We start from the raw sequence: 12,710 nt of genomic DNA on the forward strand, positions 1-12,710 counted from the left end.
CCTTGTTCTCGTCTTTTTTTCCCTTTCAACGAAATCAGTGGGAGGCCTACCCACTGGAAAAAAGTGAGGTAGGAATGAAATTGTATTTATATAGCATCTCTCATGAACTCAGGACTTCCTAAAATGCTTTACAACAGTATAGTCACTGTTATAATGTCGGGTCAGGTGGTGGAACCCCACCAGCTGGTAGTTCCCCTCCAAGTCACTCACCATCCTGACTGGGAAATATATCGCCGTTCCTTCACTGTCGCTGGATCAAAATCCTGGAACCCCTTCCTAACAGCACTGTGGGTGTACCAACACCACATAGACTGCAGTGGTTCAAGAAGGCAGCTCACCACCACCTTCTCAAGGGCAACCAGGGATGAGCAATAAATGCTGACCCAGCCAGCGAAGCCCACATCCCGTGAATGAATAAAAACAAATGCAGGGTCATTTAGGATGAAAGCAAGAAGAGGGAGGACTGTTGACTAGGGTATCACTCTTTTTGAAATCTTGCCATAGGGTCACTAGCATCCACCAAAACTTCTCTCCTCCAGCAAAATCGTCTTCTTAAAACTATTCTCCCCAACCTCCTCCATCCTCAACTCCAACAATAAGTGCCAGGAGATCATGGATTTGTTTGACACAAAGATCGACCCTATCCATTCAGCTGCCTCTGCCACTTTCCAACCTCCCCCCAGTATACTGGGCCAAATTCCCCTAATGTTCCTCTGCCACATTTCAATCTGATTTCATCATCCCGCGTCAGTTCATTCAACCGCACATGGTTTTAATTTTTCTGATTTCCCTACAGGTTTCTCTCTCTCTCTCCAGTCAGGCTTCTTGCCCTGCCATAATACTGAAATGGTCCTAATGAAAGTCACAAATGATGTCCTTTGTGACTTTGACTGTGGTAAACTACTCCTCCCCCTCCTTCTTGACCTGCCTGTAGTCTTCGATACAATTGACCACATCATCCTCCTCCAATGCCTTTCCTCCAGCATCCTGCTAGGTAGAACTGTCCTTGCTTGGTTCCATTCTTATTAAGTCATCTTATCAGCCGGAGAATCACCTGCAATGCTTTTCTTTACACTCCCATGCTGTCTCCCAAGGATTTGTCCTTGGCGCTCTTCTGTTTCTCATCGACGTGTTACTCCTCATCAATATCACCAAAAAAAGGATCATCATCAGGTTCCACATATACATTGACAACACTAAGCTCTGTCTCACCACCACCTCTCTGAATACCTTCACTGTCCCTTAAACTGTCAGACTGCTTGTCCAATATCTATTACTGGACGAGCAGAAATTTCCTCCAACTAAATACTGCAAACACTGATGCCATCGTCTTTGGTCCCCATTACAAATTCTGAAAACTTTGTCTCCAGCATCTGCAGTATTTTGCCTTTACAAATTCTGATGCCTGGCCACCATTTCCATGCCTGGCAACTGTCTAAAGGTGAACCAGATGGCATCATATTTGACCGAGAGGAGTTCCTGATCACATATCTGTGCCATCGCCAAGACTGCCTAGATATGCCTCCATAACTTTGCCCCACTCACCCATGCCTTCGTCACCTCTAGACTAGACTATTCCAACATTCTTCTGGCCAACCTCCCTTCTTCCACCATACATAAACTTATGCTCATACAAAACTCTTGCCCGTATCTTAATATGCTCAAAATCTCATGCCCCTACCACGCCAGTGCTTGTTGACCTATACTGGCTTCCTTCCAACAATGCCTCGGTTGTGAAATCCTCATCCTTGTTTTCCAATCTCTCTATGGCCTCACTCCTCCCAATCTCTGCAACCATTTTCCAGCCCTACGAGCTGTCACCTTCTCAAGGGCAATAAATGCTGGCCTAGCCAGCGATGCCCACACCCTATGAAAGAATAAATAAAATTTCTGCATTCCTCTAGTTCTGGCCTCCTGCACGTCCACCATTGTTGGCTTTGGCCCCAAGCTCTCAAATCCCCCCGACCACCCCACACCTAAATCTCTTCGCCTCTCTACTGGCCTTTCCTTTGTCAAGATGTTCCTTATAAGCTACCTCTTTGACCAAGCTTTTGACCATCTGTTCAGATATCTCCTTTTGTGGCTTGGTGTCAAAAACGTTTATTATTGATATTGCTCGTTTAATGTCTTGGTGCGTTTTGCTACATTAAAACTCTTAATGAATGTAAGCTTTAGTTTGTTGTTGTTGAACACGGAGACAGGGCTTCAGTTTAACGTCTCAGCTGTAAAGTGGCACCTCAGGTAATGCAGCACTTCCTCAGTTCAGTACGAGCGTCAGCCAAGACCACAGGCTCAAGTCCTGGACCAGATCTTGAACCCACAACCTCAGATGTTGATGCCAACAACTGATCCAAACTAATACCATAGTACCTGAAGAAATTTGATCCCATACCTCAAATACAGAGTTAAGAAAATTCTGAACTCTAGGTTCAGATTCAGTTAGTCCCTCTCAACCTATGGACAAAGATCAATTCAGACCTTGGTATGATCCTTCAACAGGCTTCTCAACAATCACGCTGTAATTAGCAAAATCCTCTACAGAGAGTACTCCGCCTTTGCTCCGAGCCTGAAGAGAAAGAAGGGCAAAGAGAGTCAGTCCTAAGTGCTCCACCAAGTCCAGATTCCTGGCATTGACATCATTCTATCTATTGTAGTTAAATCCTGAAGAGGAAATTTTGTAACTACTTCACCAAGAAACGTAATGCTGGGATATACAAAATAACACCTTGAGTTTAGTTGGTCACAGTATTTATTCAATGGACGGACCTAAAGGTGCAGATCAGTAGTGAATCAGAGAGTGTATTATGTTGTTACCCATTGCTTCAGTCCATAGGAATCTATCCTATAGAAATCCTACATCACTATATATGCTTTAAGTAGTTAAGTGCTTATCCAGAGTTAACTGCTTCACAAAGATTTAAAAAATACAAATTTTAATTGTTACTATAAACAATTAAGAGGTTCTTGTGCTTGAAATGTTTATGATGACAGAATTAACTCTTTACCTCAGAAGACATCTCTTCTGTGATATTTCCATTGTAAAATGATGAAACACCCTCTAAGCCAACGGCACTGAAAATGGCTGCCAGATCCAAACGTTTCATGAAAGCTCCTGGATGTAATGATTGCCCCTGTGGCAGAAAGGTTTCACGGAATGTATCTGACATATTTTTGTCCTTAACTTGATCGATTGCTTTAGCTGGAGTAGCAGAAGCCAAAAAAATGTTAGATAATTAAATCAGTATTATCAATAAAGGATCTTGATTCACTTCAAAACATTTCCAGAGAAAAAGAGAGATTTCACTAGTTAGAGAGCTGTGTACTGATGTTTTAATTACCCTTGTCATTGGCTACCTGGGAATGCACTAAAATCAAATTGCAGATTTCACTAGATTGACTTATTAAACGAGAAAGAAACATTTGACTCTAAGCACCAGAGATCATTTTTTTGTACATCTCTCCACAATCAAGTTCTCTCTCTGCCTCATTCTCTCAAAGTATAAAAACAATATGATTTTTATGAGACAGACTATTCCCTCTTCCCCATCCCCTCCCCTCCCTCCTGAACCATCTCTCAATGACCCCCCCCAGATCCATCCCTCAAGATTACCATGCAGAGTTCTCCAGCTAGCTTGCTCAATTTTCTAAGATTCCACTTTTTCCTCACACCCAGATCTCCTCAATCAGCTACCTGCCTAAAGTCTTCAAGGCCACCCGTCTCCGCAAGGAACACTAGATCTTAAAGATGTCATTCTCTGTTCTACATGTCTATTACATTACTGGTTCTACCTATTGCTTCAGTCCACAATCCATAGAAATCCTAAGCAAGTGCATATCAGAACCAGAGAAAAAATATAAGAGGGGGAAATCCCGTGCCAGCAAATCATCCAAAACATAATCATCTGCAGGTCCTCTATTTGCAGCAGAGCCCTTCAGATGCAGATCAGCTATAGCAGTCACCTATGTACCCACCAGAACCTTTTCAAATGCCCCAGATGATGAACATGGTCATCTTTGCCTTGAACAACAAACAAGACAACATCAGTGATATGCTCAAAATAGTCAAGTGCTTACCTGGAGCTAAGTGCCTCACAAAGTGCTACACATACAAGGCTCGCTGCTCTCCAAAAACTCCAGCCTTTCCGAAATGTCCTCACACTCTCTGTATCTCCTGGGTCACTATAACCTTTTCAAGCCCCTCTCTACACTGACACTCATTCAATGCCTTTTTAATCAATAAGATCCTTGTATCTATGGGGAAGAAAACCATTCCCTTTCACTCTTTTAAATCGAATTTCAATGAATTAAACCCCACTTCACTGGATTATTTCAGAGGGAGACATTGTAACCCTTGTTTACAAGGTTGGGTAAAATGAATTCACAAGGGAAATGTGGCCTCTCTCTCTCTCTCTCTCTTGATTTGTTCTCCTATTTCACTGTTCTGCAATGCTACAGTTTTATCAGCTGATGTTGAAAATCTGCCTTTTTTTCTCTAAATCTTTACTAAGTCTGGATGAAATTTATTGTGGAATTTTCAGTTCCTGTTGGGCACGAGTCCAGAACACAACAGTGCCCAGAATTTGGCAAAATCATCATTTCAAATCAAAAAAATTGTTGATGTATGAAATGCAGTCCAGAGTGTCCTTCCAAGAATGGCATCAAGACGAGTAACTGAAACAGACCAATTGGAGATTTGGCTTGGGGAAACTGCATGATCTTTCTTTATCCCATATCTCCACTTGTTCTTACGCTCGATTAGGTACAGGTGCCATGTCAGAAAAATATTCCAAATCCAACACTGAAGTAGCTCATCTTCAAGAACATCAAACTTGTAGCAAAATATTTAGGCAACAATTTCAGTTAGTCGGGGATGCATATTAAGGATACAACACATTCAAAAAAAGAGAAAGATTTAATAGCTTGAGCCGGTTGAAGTCGATGACTTAAGAGGTATTACCCTACAAATTGCATCTGTGCCAATTGCTCCTGCCATGAAACTATGTAACTGTTCTCCAAAGGGGCAGAATGTTCATGGGAGTTCTCCCGATCTCCTGCCTATCTTCAGTAGAAGCTGTATAAATTGCTTCTCTGGAATTCCTGTCAATCCACCACTGAAGGGGGACATGATTGAGGTGTATAAAATTATGAGGGGCATAGATAGGGTAGACATGAAGGAACTTTTCCCTTTGGTGGAGGCATCAATAACCAGGGGGCATAGATTTAAGGTAAAGGGCATTGAATTTTATATTTTAGGAAAAGTTTTATTACACCTACCAAGTTCTTGAGTAACATTAAAACCTTCTTGTGCAACTTTCGCTGCTGCAGCCATTAACTCAGGCCAGGAGATTCTGGAGAAATAATAAAATAACAGGAAAGTCTCATGACAATTTTGAATAGGACATGCACTTGCTATTCAGAAACTTTACCTCCTGCTGCCACAATTTTTGTGGTCAACATTTACCACTGTAAATTGCTATGTCAATGCTCCCTATCCAACTTTCATATGTAAACTGTCACAACATAGTTGCAGTCTCTGTTCACTCTGTGAAACGAGCTCCTGAAGACTACTTCCTAAATACATCGCTATCTTTTATATATGAAAAGCTTTTGCTAACCAACTGTTCTGTTAACCAAGGGCATTAAAGAATATGGAGTTAGGTCAAAGAACAGCCATAATCCCATCAAATGGTTATACAGGCACAAGGGATTAAATAGCCTCTGTAGTATAAAGGGTCTGGCACATAAAGGGTTAACGTAGAACTGAGTACAGTACCACCCACATAGTGATGTAAGGGAGCACATGACCCCGCACCTAGAGGTCAGTAGTTTTGGACAGAGCCGTGTGTAGAAGCAAGCATGTAGCCAGCTCCTAGCTTGGACCTTTACTGTACCTACGTACATTGTTTCCAGTAGCTAATAAATACTTATTGTTGAACTACCTAAGATTATGAATACCTTAATAAGACCTATTGAACTATGCCCAACACCTTAAAGCAGCCTCCTCCTGTTCCTATGTTCCTATGACTGTGGGTAATATCACATGCAATCTAATAGTACCATACAAAACTGCAGATTTTTCAGATGATCAATCTTATTCTACAAGCATTTGCTTAATTATGTTCTATTATTACATAAAAGCAGCATTCTATATATATATATATATATTACGTTAAAATGGAGCTTTAGCTGAAATAGTTTGACTGCTTATTGATCATTCTACTGTTTTGTACGCATACAGTATGTTAGCACGCTCAGTTTTCAACTTAGTTTGAACTCCAATTTTCCAAACCCCTTTTCATTCCTATGGGGAAGAAAACCATTCCCTTTCATTCTTTTTAATCGAATTTCAATGAATTAAACCCCACTTCACTGGATTATTTCAGAGAGAGACATTGTAACCCTTGTTTACAAGGTTGGATAAAATGAATTCACAAGGGAAATGTGGCCTCTCTCTCTTTTGATTTGTTCTCCTATTTCATTGTTCTGCAATGCTACAGTTTTATCAGCTGATGTTGAAAATCTGCCTTTTTTCTCTCATTCTTTACTAGGACTGGATGAAATTTATTGCGGACAGTCAATTTTCAGTTCCTGTTGGGCACGAGTTCAAAGCACAACAGTGCCCAGAATTTGGCAAAATCATCATTTCAAATCAGAAAAATTGTTGATGTATGAAATGCAATTCAGTGTGTCCTTCCAAGAGTGGCATCAAGACGAGTAACTGAAACAGACCAATTGGAGATTTGGCTTGTGGAAACTGCATGATCTTTCTTTATCCCATATTTCCACTTGTTCTTACGCTCGATTAGGTACAGGTGCCATGTCAGAAAAATATTCCAAATCCAACACTGAAGTAGCTCATCTTCAAGAACATCAAACTTGTAGCAAAATATTTAGGCAACAATTTCAGTTAGTCGGGGTGCATATTAAGGATACAAAAAAAGAGAAAGATTTGATAGCTTGACCCTGTTGAAGTCGATGACTTAAGAGGTATTAACCTGCAAATTGCATCTATGCCAATTGCTCCTGCCATGAAACTATGTAACTGTTCTCCAAAGGGGCAGAATGTTCATGGGAGTTCTCCCGATCTCCTGCCTATCTTCAGTAGAAGCTGTATAAATTGCTTCTCTGGAATTCCTGTCAATCCACCACTGAAGGGGGACATGATTGAGGTGTATAAAATTATGAGGGGCATAGATAGGGTAGACAGGAAGGAAATTTTCCCTTTGGTGGAGGGATCAATAACCAGGGGGCATAGATTTAAGGTAAGGGGCAGGAGGTTTAGAGGGATGTGAGGAAGAATTCTTTCACCCAGAGGGTGGTAAGAATCTGGAACTCACTGTCTGAAAGGGTGGAAGAGGCAGAAACCCTCATAACATTTATGAAGTGTTTGGATGTGCACTTGCGATGCCATGGCATACAAGGCTAAGGGGCTAGTGTTGGAAAATGGGATTAGAATAGTTAGGTACTTGTTTGACCGGCGCAGACTCGATGGGCCGAAGGGCCTTTTTTTCTGCTGTAGACCTCTATGACTCTACGAAGTTACAGCATGATTTGAATAAAATTCCAATGGAAATTCAAACTTTTCCAACTGGCATCAGAGCTTTTATTGCAATGCCTTCTGGGGCTTAAATGTTAACTCAAAGTATCTGTGTGCTAGCCAACTCATCAGTTTATGTTTGCTGAGTCTCATCTTGTATTAACCCTCAGATAACTAACATTGAGGAAAATTCTAATCTCCTTAGGAAAGACCTTATTTTAAAACTTCATACATTGCTAAGCTGAAGCAACATCACAATGAATAATAGTACAGAAATGTCAAAAGTAATATAATTCCTGAAGCATTAGTTCCCTATAAAATGAAAACAAACTTGGAAATCAATGGTGAATAAAAAGAAAATATTTGCAGCTAATTTATCCAGTGACTCAACAAGCCATCCAAATCCACGAAGGATCCTGGTTCAATCCTCAGTCTGTGCTGAGGTAGTCAATCGCAACCAAAAGTTGGTTAAGGTACTACAGTTGACAACAACGCCCCTAGATTAGGGAACAGTGATTCCACCAGGGCTACCAGTCTTGATCACTAGTGTGAATGTGTGTTGGTGAGAAGAGGGACAAGTTCAACTCCGATATTTCTTGCCAAAATTTGCTGTCAAGGCTCTCAGATGAATAGTGGGCACTAGGACAAAAGGGGTCCATGCCCACGGACCCTGCAAAGGAAGGAATCAAAGCTTTCAGGAGGCAAGATGGCAGAATGGGCACTTGGCAACAGATAGATTCAGCAGGAATCAAATAAACAACAAATATTTTAAACATTCCAAGTTTCTTCTCAAATTCTCTCTCTCCTCTGATTTTAAATTTCTTTTTCTTTCTTATAGTTTCTATGCCATGACTCTTAAATTTAAAATACGTATGATTTAAAATAATGTCCAGCCACTCTTTTTGGTGATGGGACCCGCATCAAAAACACTGGCTTCTAGCTCCCTGGAAATCAGCTCCATAGGCTGATTATTCAGGCAATCCGCAGACTTTGGATTCAGTCAAACTCAACCAGTCAAACTTGGATGTGGCTTTTTACCAATGCTCATTTTCCACTGCTGTTTTGAACTTTGGGCTCAGGTGTAAGGTCTGCTCTCAACTCTCCAAAATCAAAAAAAAACAGCTGCTTCAACATAATTACTTTTGGGGAAAAGTATAAACCTACAGAATCCTATAGGATTGCTACCACGTTTGAACAAGATGCTAGAGTTCTACACTTTAACCAAACTAATTAAGAGGAATCAAGTATTTCAAAACAATTCAAACGCAAATTGATGTGGTCGAGGAACAGAAATCTGTATTACCGTTCTCCAGTATAACGTTTACCTGCCATAGAGTTGGTGGGCCTGATGCAATCCTTGTAACATACCTGGGACAGCTACCAAAAGACCAGGCTGCATAGAGAAAGAAGACATCATTTATACATATTTGAGCTCTGAAAGACTAATCTTTTATTCAGGACTCTCCAAAATATTGTTCTCTTTAAATCCAGAGTAGAGCACTACTCTCTTCATACACCTCCATAGCTGCTATCAACAATGCTCGCTGGCTGTCCCACCAAGAGATGAGGCATCAGCAGTAAAAGAAGAGAAGAATCCATCTAGCCAATTGTACCATGGTTTCTGCAGGCAGCCTCAGTAATGAAACTGGATTTTTTTCCCTATATAGGGGAAGAGCCCAGATATAAATGGCAAAAAAAGCTGCAATTTAAACTCAAGGCTCCTACTTGGAAGTCACTACTTAAGATTGATAGCAACCAAATTATCCTGCAGTGTTCATGTTATGTACTTCATCCAATGTTCTGACATGCAGTGAAATCCAATGTCACACCTTCAGGCGATTCTCTGAAGGCTTGAGGTCATTTCTAAAGGCATTAAAAATAGCAATAAAAGAATAGAGTAACATTATGACCATTGGCGGGACTGCGCTTAATAAATATAGTTCACATAGAAATAACCTGTTTGAAGGAACTCAAGCATTTAGCATTTACTTCCAAGCTGTTTTTATTCCCTTCTGTAGGCATTGCCTTATCATGCACCATCCCTTAAAGGGTTAACAGACAGCTTTTCCCACCATCTATACAGCACAAGTCAGCCTGGATGAGTGCAGCCCCAACAACTATCCTTTCATATGCAATTTACAGTTTGCTTCCATCATGCGTATATTAAAGTTTAAAGTTGCACAAGCACTTGATAACTAATGGAACTCTGTCACTCTTCGAATAAATAAACATAAAAGAGGCAGGCGGTAGCTCTAACCTTGTCCTCCCAGCTATGTGCGAACATTTGCTCCTCAATCTCCGCTGGAGCCGTCTCTCGAAAGTCAACAATGAAGCTTTCATTCTTCCTGATATCATGAACTAACATTACACCACCCCTGGAAGAAAGGACAAATGAGAAAATGGCATCATTCCAGCAAATTCCTGACTGACAAACAATGAGCCATATACGCACACACATTTCATCTTCATGTCAGCATCTCTACATCTAGGGAAGGTGATGGACAGGCAGAAAACAATCTATTTCAGAGGGGGTGTCTTCATATGGCATTCTTTGCTGATGGCTGAAGAGGCCAATCCTTGAGCGACAGGGTCTGCCACAAGAGCTGCTCTGAAGTGACATTGAGGGTTGTTGTTTTTGCTGTTGGTGCCTGTTGCCAAGCCACTGTAGCCTCTGGTCATCGCGGTGATGAGGGCCAGCCCACAGGAGGTGCCGCCATTTTTCTCTTGTCGTCAGCTAGTGACTCCCAACTGCAATAGACTCTTCATGTCACGCTAGCAAGCATCCTTGAAGCAGAGCTTTGGGCATCTCACTGATTGCCTGGCTCCGGCTACCTCACCACATAGGAAGTTCCTGGGTATGCAACCATCTCCCACGGACGTCCTGCGGATGTGCCTGAGCAAACAAAGCTGCCGCTGTTTAATGATGTGGGAGGTCTGCCTTTGAGAGGGCTGCTGCATTCATGATTTCATCCTGCCAGGATATACTCAAAAAGCGAAGATGGAAATTGTTGAGCTTCTTTTCTTGATAGCTGTAAGTTGTCCGTGTTTCTCATTCATACAGCAAAGTGCTGACAACACAGGCCTCACAAACCATCAGCTTGGTCCTAAGGGTCAGCTCAACGTTCTTCCATGTGTGTTTTGTGAATCGGTCAAAGGTGGTAGCTGCTTTCCCTATGTGTGTATTCAGTTCTGCATCAAGGGGCAGATTATCGGTCACTGCACATCAAACATCTCCATGCCATCATTGAGATTGGCAACATGGTGCCAGTTTTGTTGAATTATTAGCCATTTTGGGCCTATTAGGATCTGGGCTGAGATTTATTTCATTTTAAGGTTTTGCAACAACTTGCACTACATAGCGTCTTTAGTGTAGAAAACATCCAGCTGGGTGGAAAAGGGAGGTGATCCAAGAACATATGACCCTTTGTAAAACAAGAATTTTGTGAATAAACATGAGCATTTTCATTAAATATTCCATAATACCTACGACACCTACCCTCCAATTCCAGAGCTGTGGGGATGGACTATTCCTAAACATAATGCGGACACAATAGCTGCATCCACCGAAGAGCCATCACGATTCAGTATTTCGGTACCAACTGTGGAGCAATGGGCGACATCTGTAACCACTGCACCTTGATGAAAGATCTACATGGAACAAGAGGGGAAGATAGAGTCAGAGATGCAAAACTTCCCTGGTTTATGCTTGTTGCTCATTAGGTTCTGAAATATTGCCATCTCTGCTTGATTCCCAATGGGAATACAGATTAAGACACAATGAATTCTTGAAATCACCCTATTGGTACCCAGTAAAAATACTGATGTATTGTTCTGGGTAAGGCCTCCCACTCCCCACCATTTTTATTTCCTGGGTGCTCTAGGCTTAGGGACTTTTTCCCTTTCTTAAAACTGTCATATGTGCCAGCAGTTGAGCACCATGCCAGACCTGGCCCTTCATTCACTATAAACTAACTTACATTCTCTTGTGCCCAAGTAAGTAAATAAATAAATAAACAAACAAGGTAAGGTGGACTTCCCATGATGTCAAATGTACTCTTCTAGGGAAATGGGAGCAGTAAGGACACAGCAAAATGGGGTAGATCGGAGGGAAACAATAGAGGCAGTGGAGGTTTACATTCCAAGAAGTGAAAACGAGAGGGAACCACGTTCACTTCCTCAAAGTCAGCTCTGGCACTGTGGTAACGTGCCTCTGAGTTAGAAGGTTAAGGCTTCTTGCTTCACTTCAAGAGGCCTGAGCACATGATCCAGGCTGACACGCGCAGGATTGTGGGGAGTTAGGGGTGATGACTTTTGTAAGAGATGTTAAACAAAGGCCTTCTCAGTTCCCTCAAATGGATATAAAAATTCTGTGGCACCAGTTCAAGGGTGAACAGGCAGGTTCTTCCCAGTACATTAGCCAACGTTCATTCCTCTACTAACATCACTGAACAAATAATTTGCCTATTATCAGATTGCTGTTTGTGGGATTGTCCTACATGCAAATTGATCACCATATTTTCAACATTACAATCGTGACCACACTTCAAAAGTGCTTAATTGTGTACAAAGCATTTTTGGATGTCCCAAGTTCAGGAAGAGTGCTAGCCTAATGACAAGTGCCTCTTTTAGTTTGTGGGGCAGGTAAAACCTTTAGAATCAACATTTTCTTTTTACAGTTACAGGTAGAAGAGTTACCTGTGGGTCTCCAAAGTAGATCTGTATAATCAAGGCTACAGTGACTCCAGTTGCAAATGTTAAGCAGGCAGTGATAATAACAGTCAAACCATCCTGCCGACAGGTGCAGTCACCAGAAAATGGATCCTTGTTGGTCACGCGCAATGGAGACATCTCCTGACTGCCCATCTCAGAGGAGGAGGAGGGCAGGCGTTGAAGGCGAGCCGATTTCAGGAACAAGTCAGGATCTATAAAAGGTCATTTAAAAAGTTTAGTCTTGGTTTATTTCAATTGGTGATTACTGAATTTCTACAACAGTGCAGTACATGCATAGGATTAGCAGGCATGGACGAGTGGAAAGGTCCATATCTCACAGAACTAATAAATGTTCACTCAATACTTTAGGCACACTGGCCTTACTTGAAGTACCTCTGCCTCGCCTCCCTACCCACAATGGTATCCAGCTTTGCTCTAGGCTCAGAGAGAGGGAAAAAAGACT

General features: G+C 41.6%; 1 protein-coding gene across 2 annotated transcripts in view; it reads right to left on the reverse strand.

The window, feature by feature from the left end:
* The window catches only part of LOC121286727 (glutathione hydrolase 7), a 53,938-nt gene that overhangs the window by 12,131 nt on the left and 29,097 nt on the right, over nt 1-12,710 (reverse strand). Inside the window, exons 2-8 of one of the 2 annotated variants that reach the window (XM_041203747.1) lie at nt 12,233-12,459; nt 11,034-11,185; nt 9,795-9,912; nt 8,863-8,930; nt 5,275-5,348; nt 3,006-3,199; nt 2,479-2,566 (exon numbers count right to left, since the gene is read on the reverse strand). In XM_041203747.1, the coding sequence (XP_041059681.1) occupies nt 2,479-2,566; nt 3,006-3,199; nt 5,275-5,348; nt 8,863-8,930; nt 9,795-9,912; nt 11,034-11,185; nt 12,233-12,459 (921 nt within the window). The remainder of the gene's footprint in view (nt 1-2,478; nt 2,567-3,005; nt 3,200-5,274; nt 5,349-8,862; nt 8,931-9,794; nt 9,913-11,033; nt 11,186-12,232; nt 12,460-12,710) is intronic. The other variant, XM_041203748.1, reaches the window with a different exon arrangement.

Source organism: Carcharodon carcharias, chromosome 14, assembly GCF_017639515.1.
Source record: "Carcharodon carcharias isolate sCarCar2 chromosome 14, sCarCar2.pri, whole genome shotgun sequence".
NCBI classification, from domain to species: domain Eukaryota; kingdom Metazoa; phylum Chordata; class Chondrichthyes; order Lamniformes; family Lamnidae; genus Carcharodon; species Carcharodon carcharias.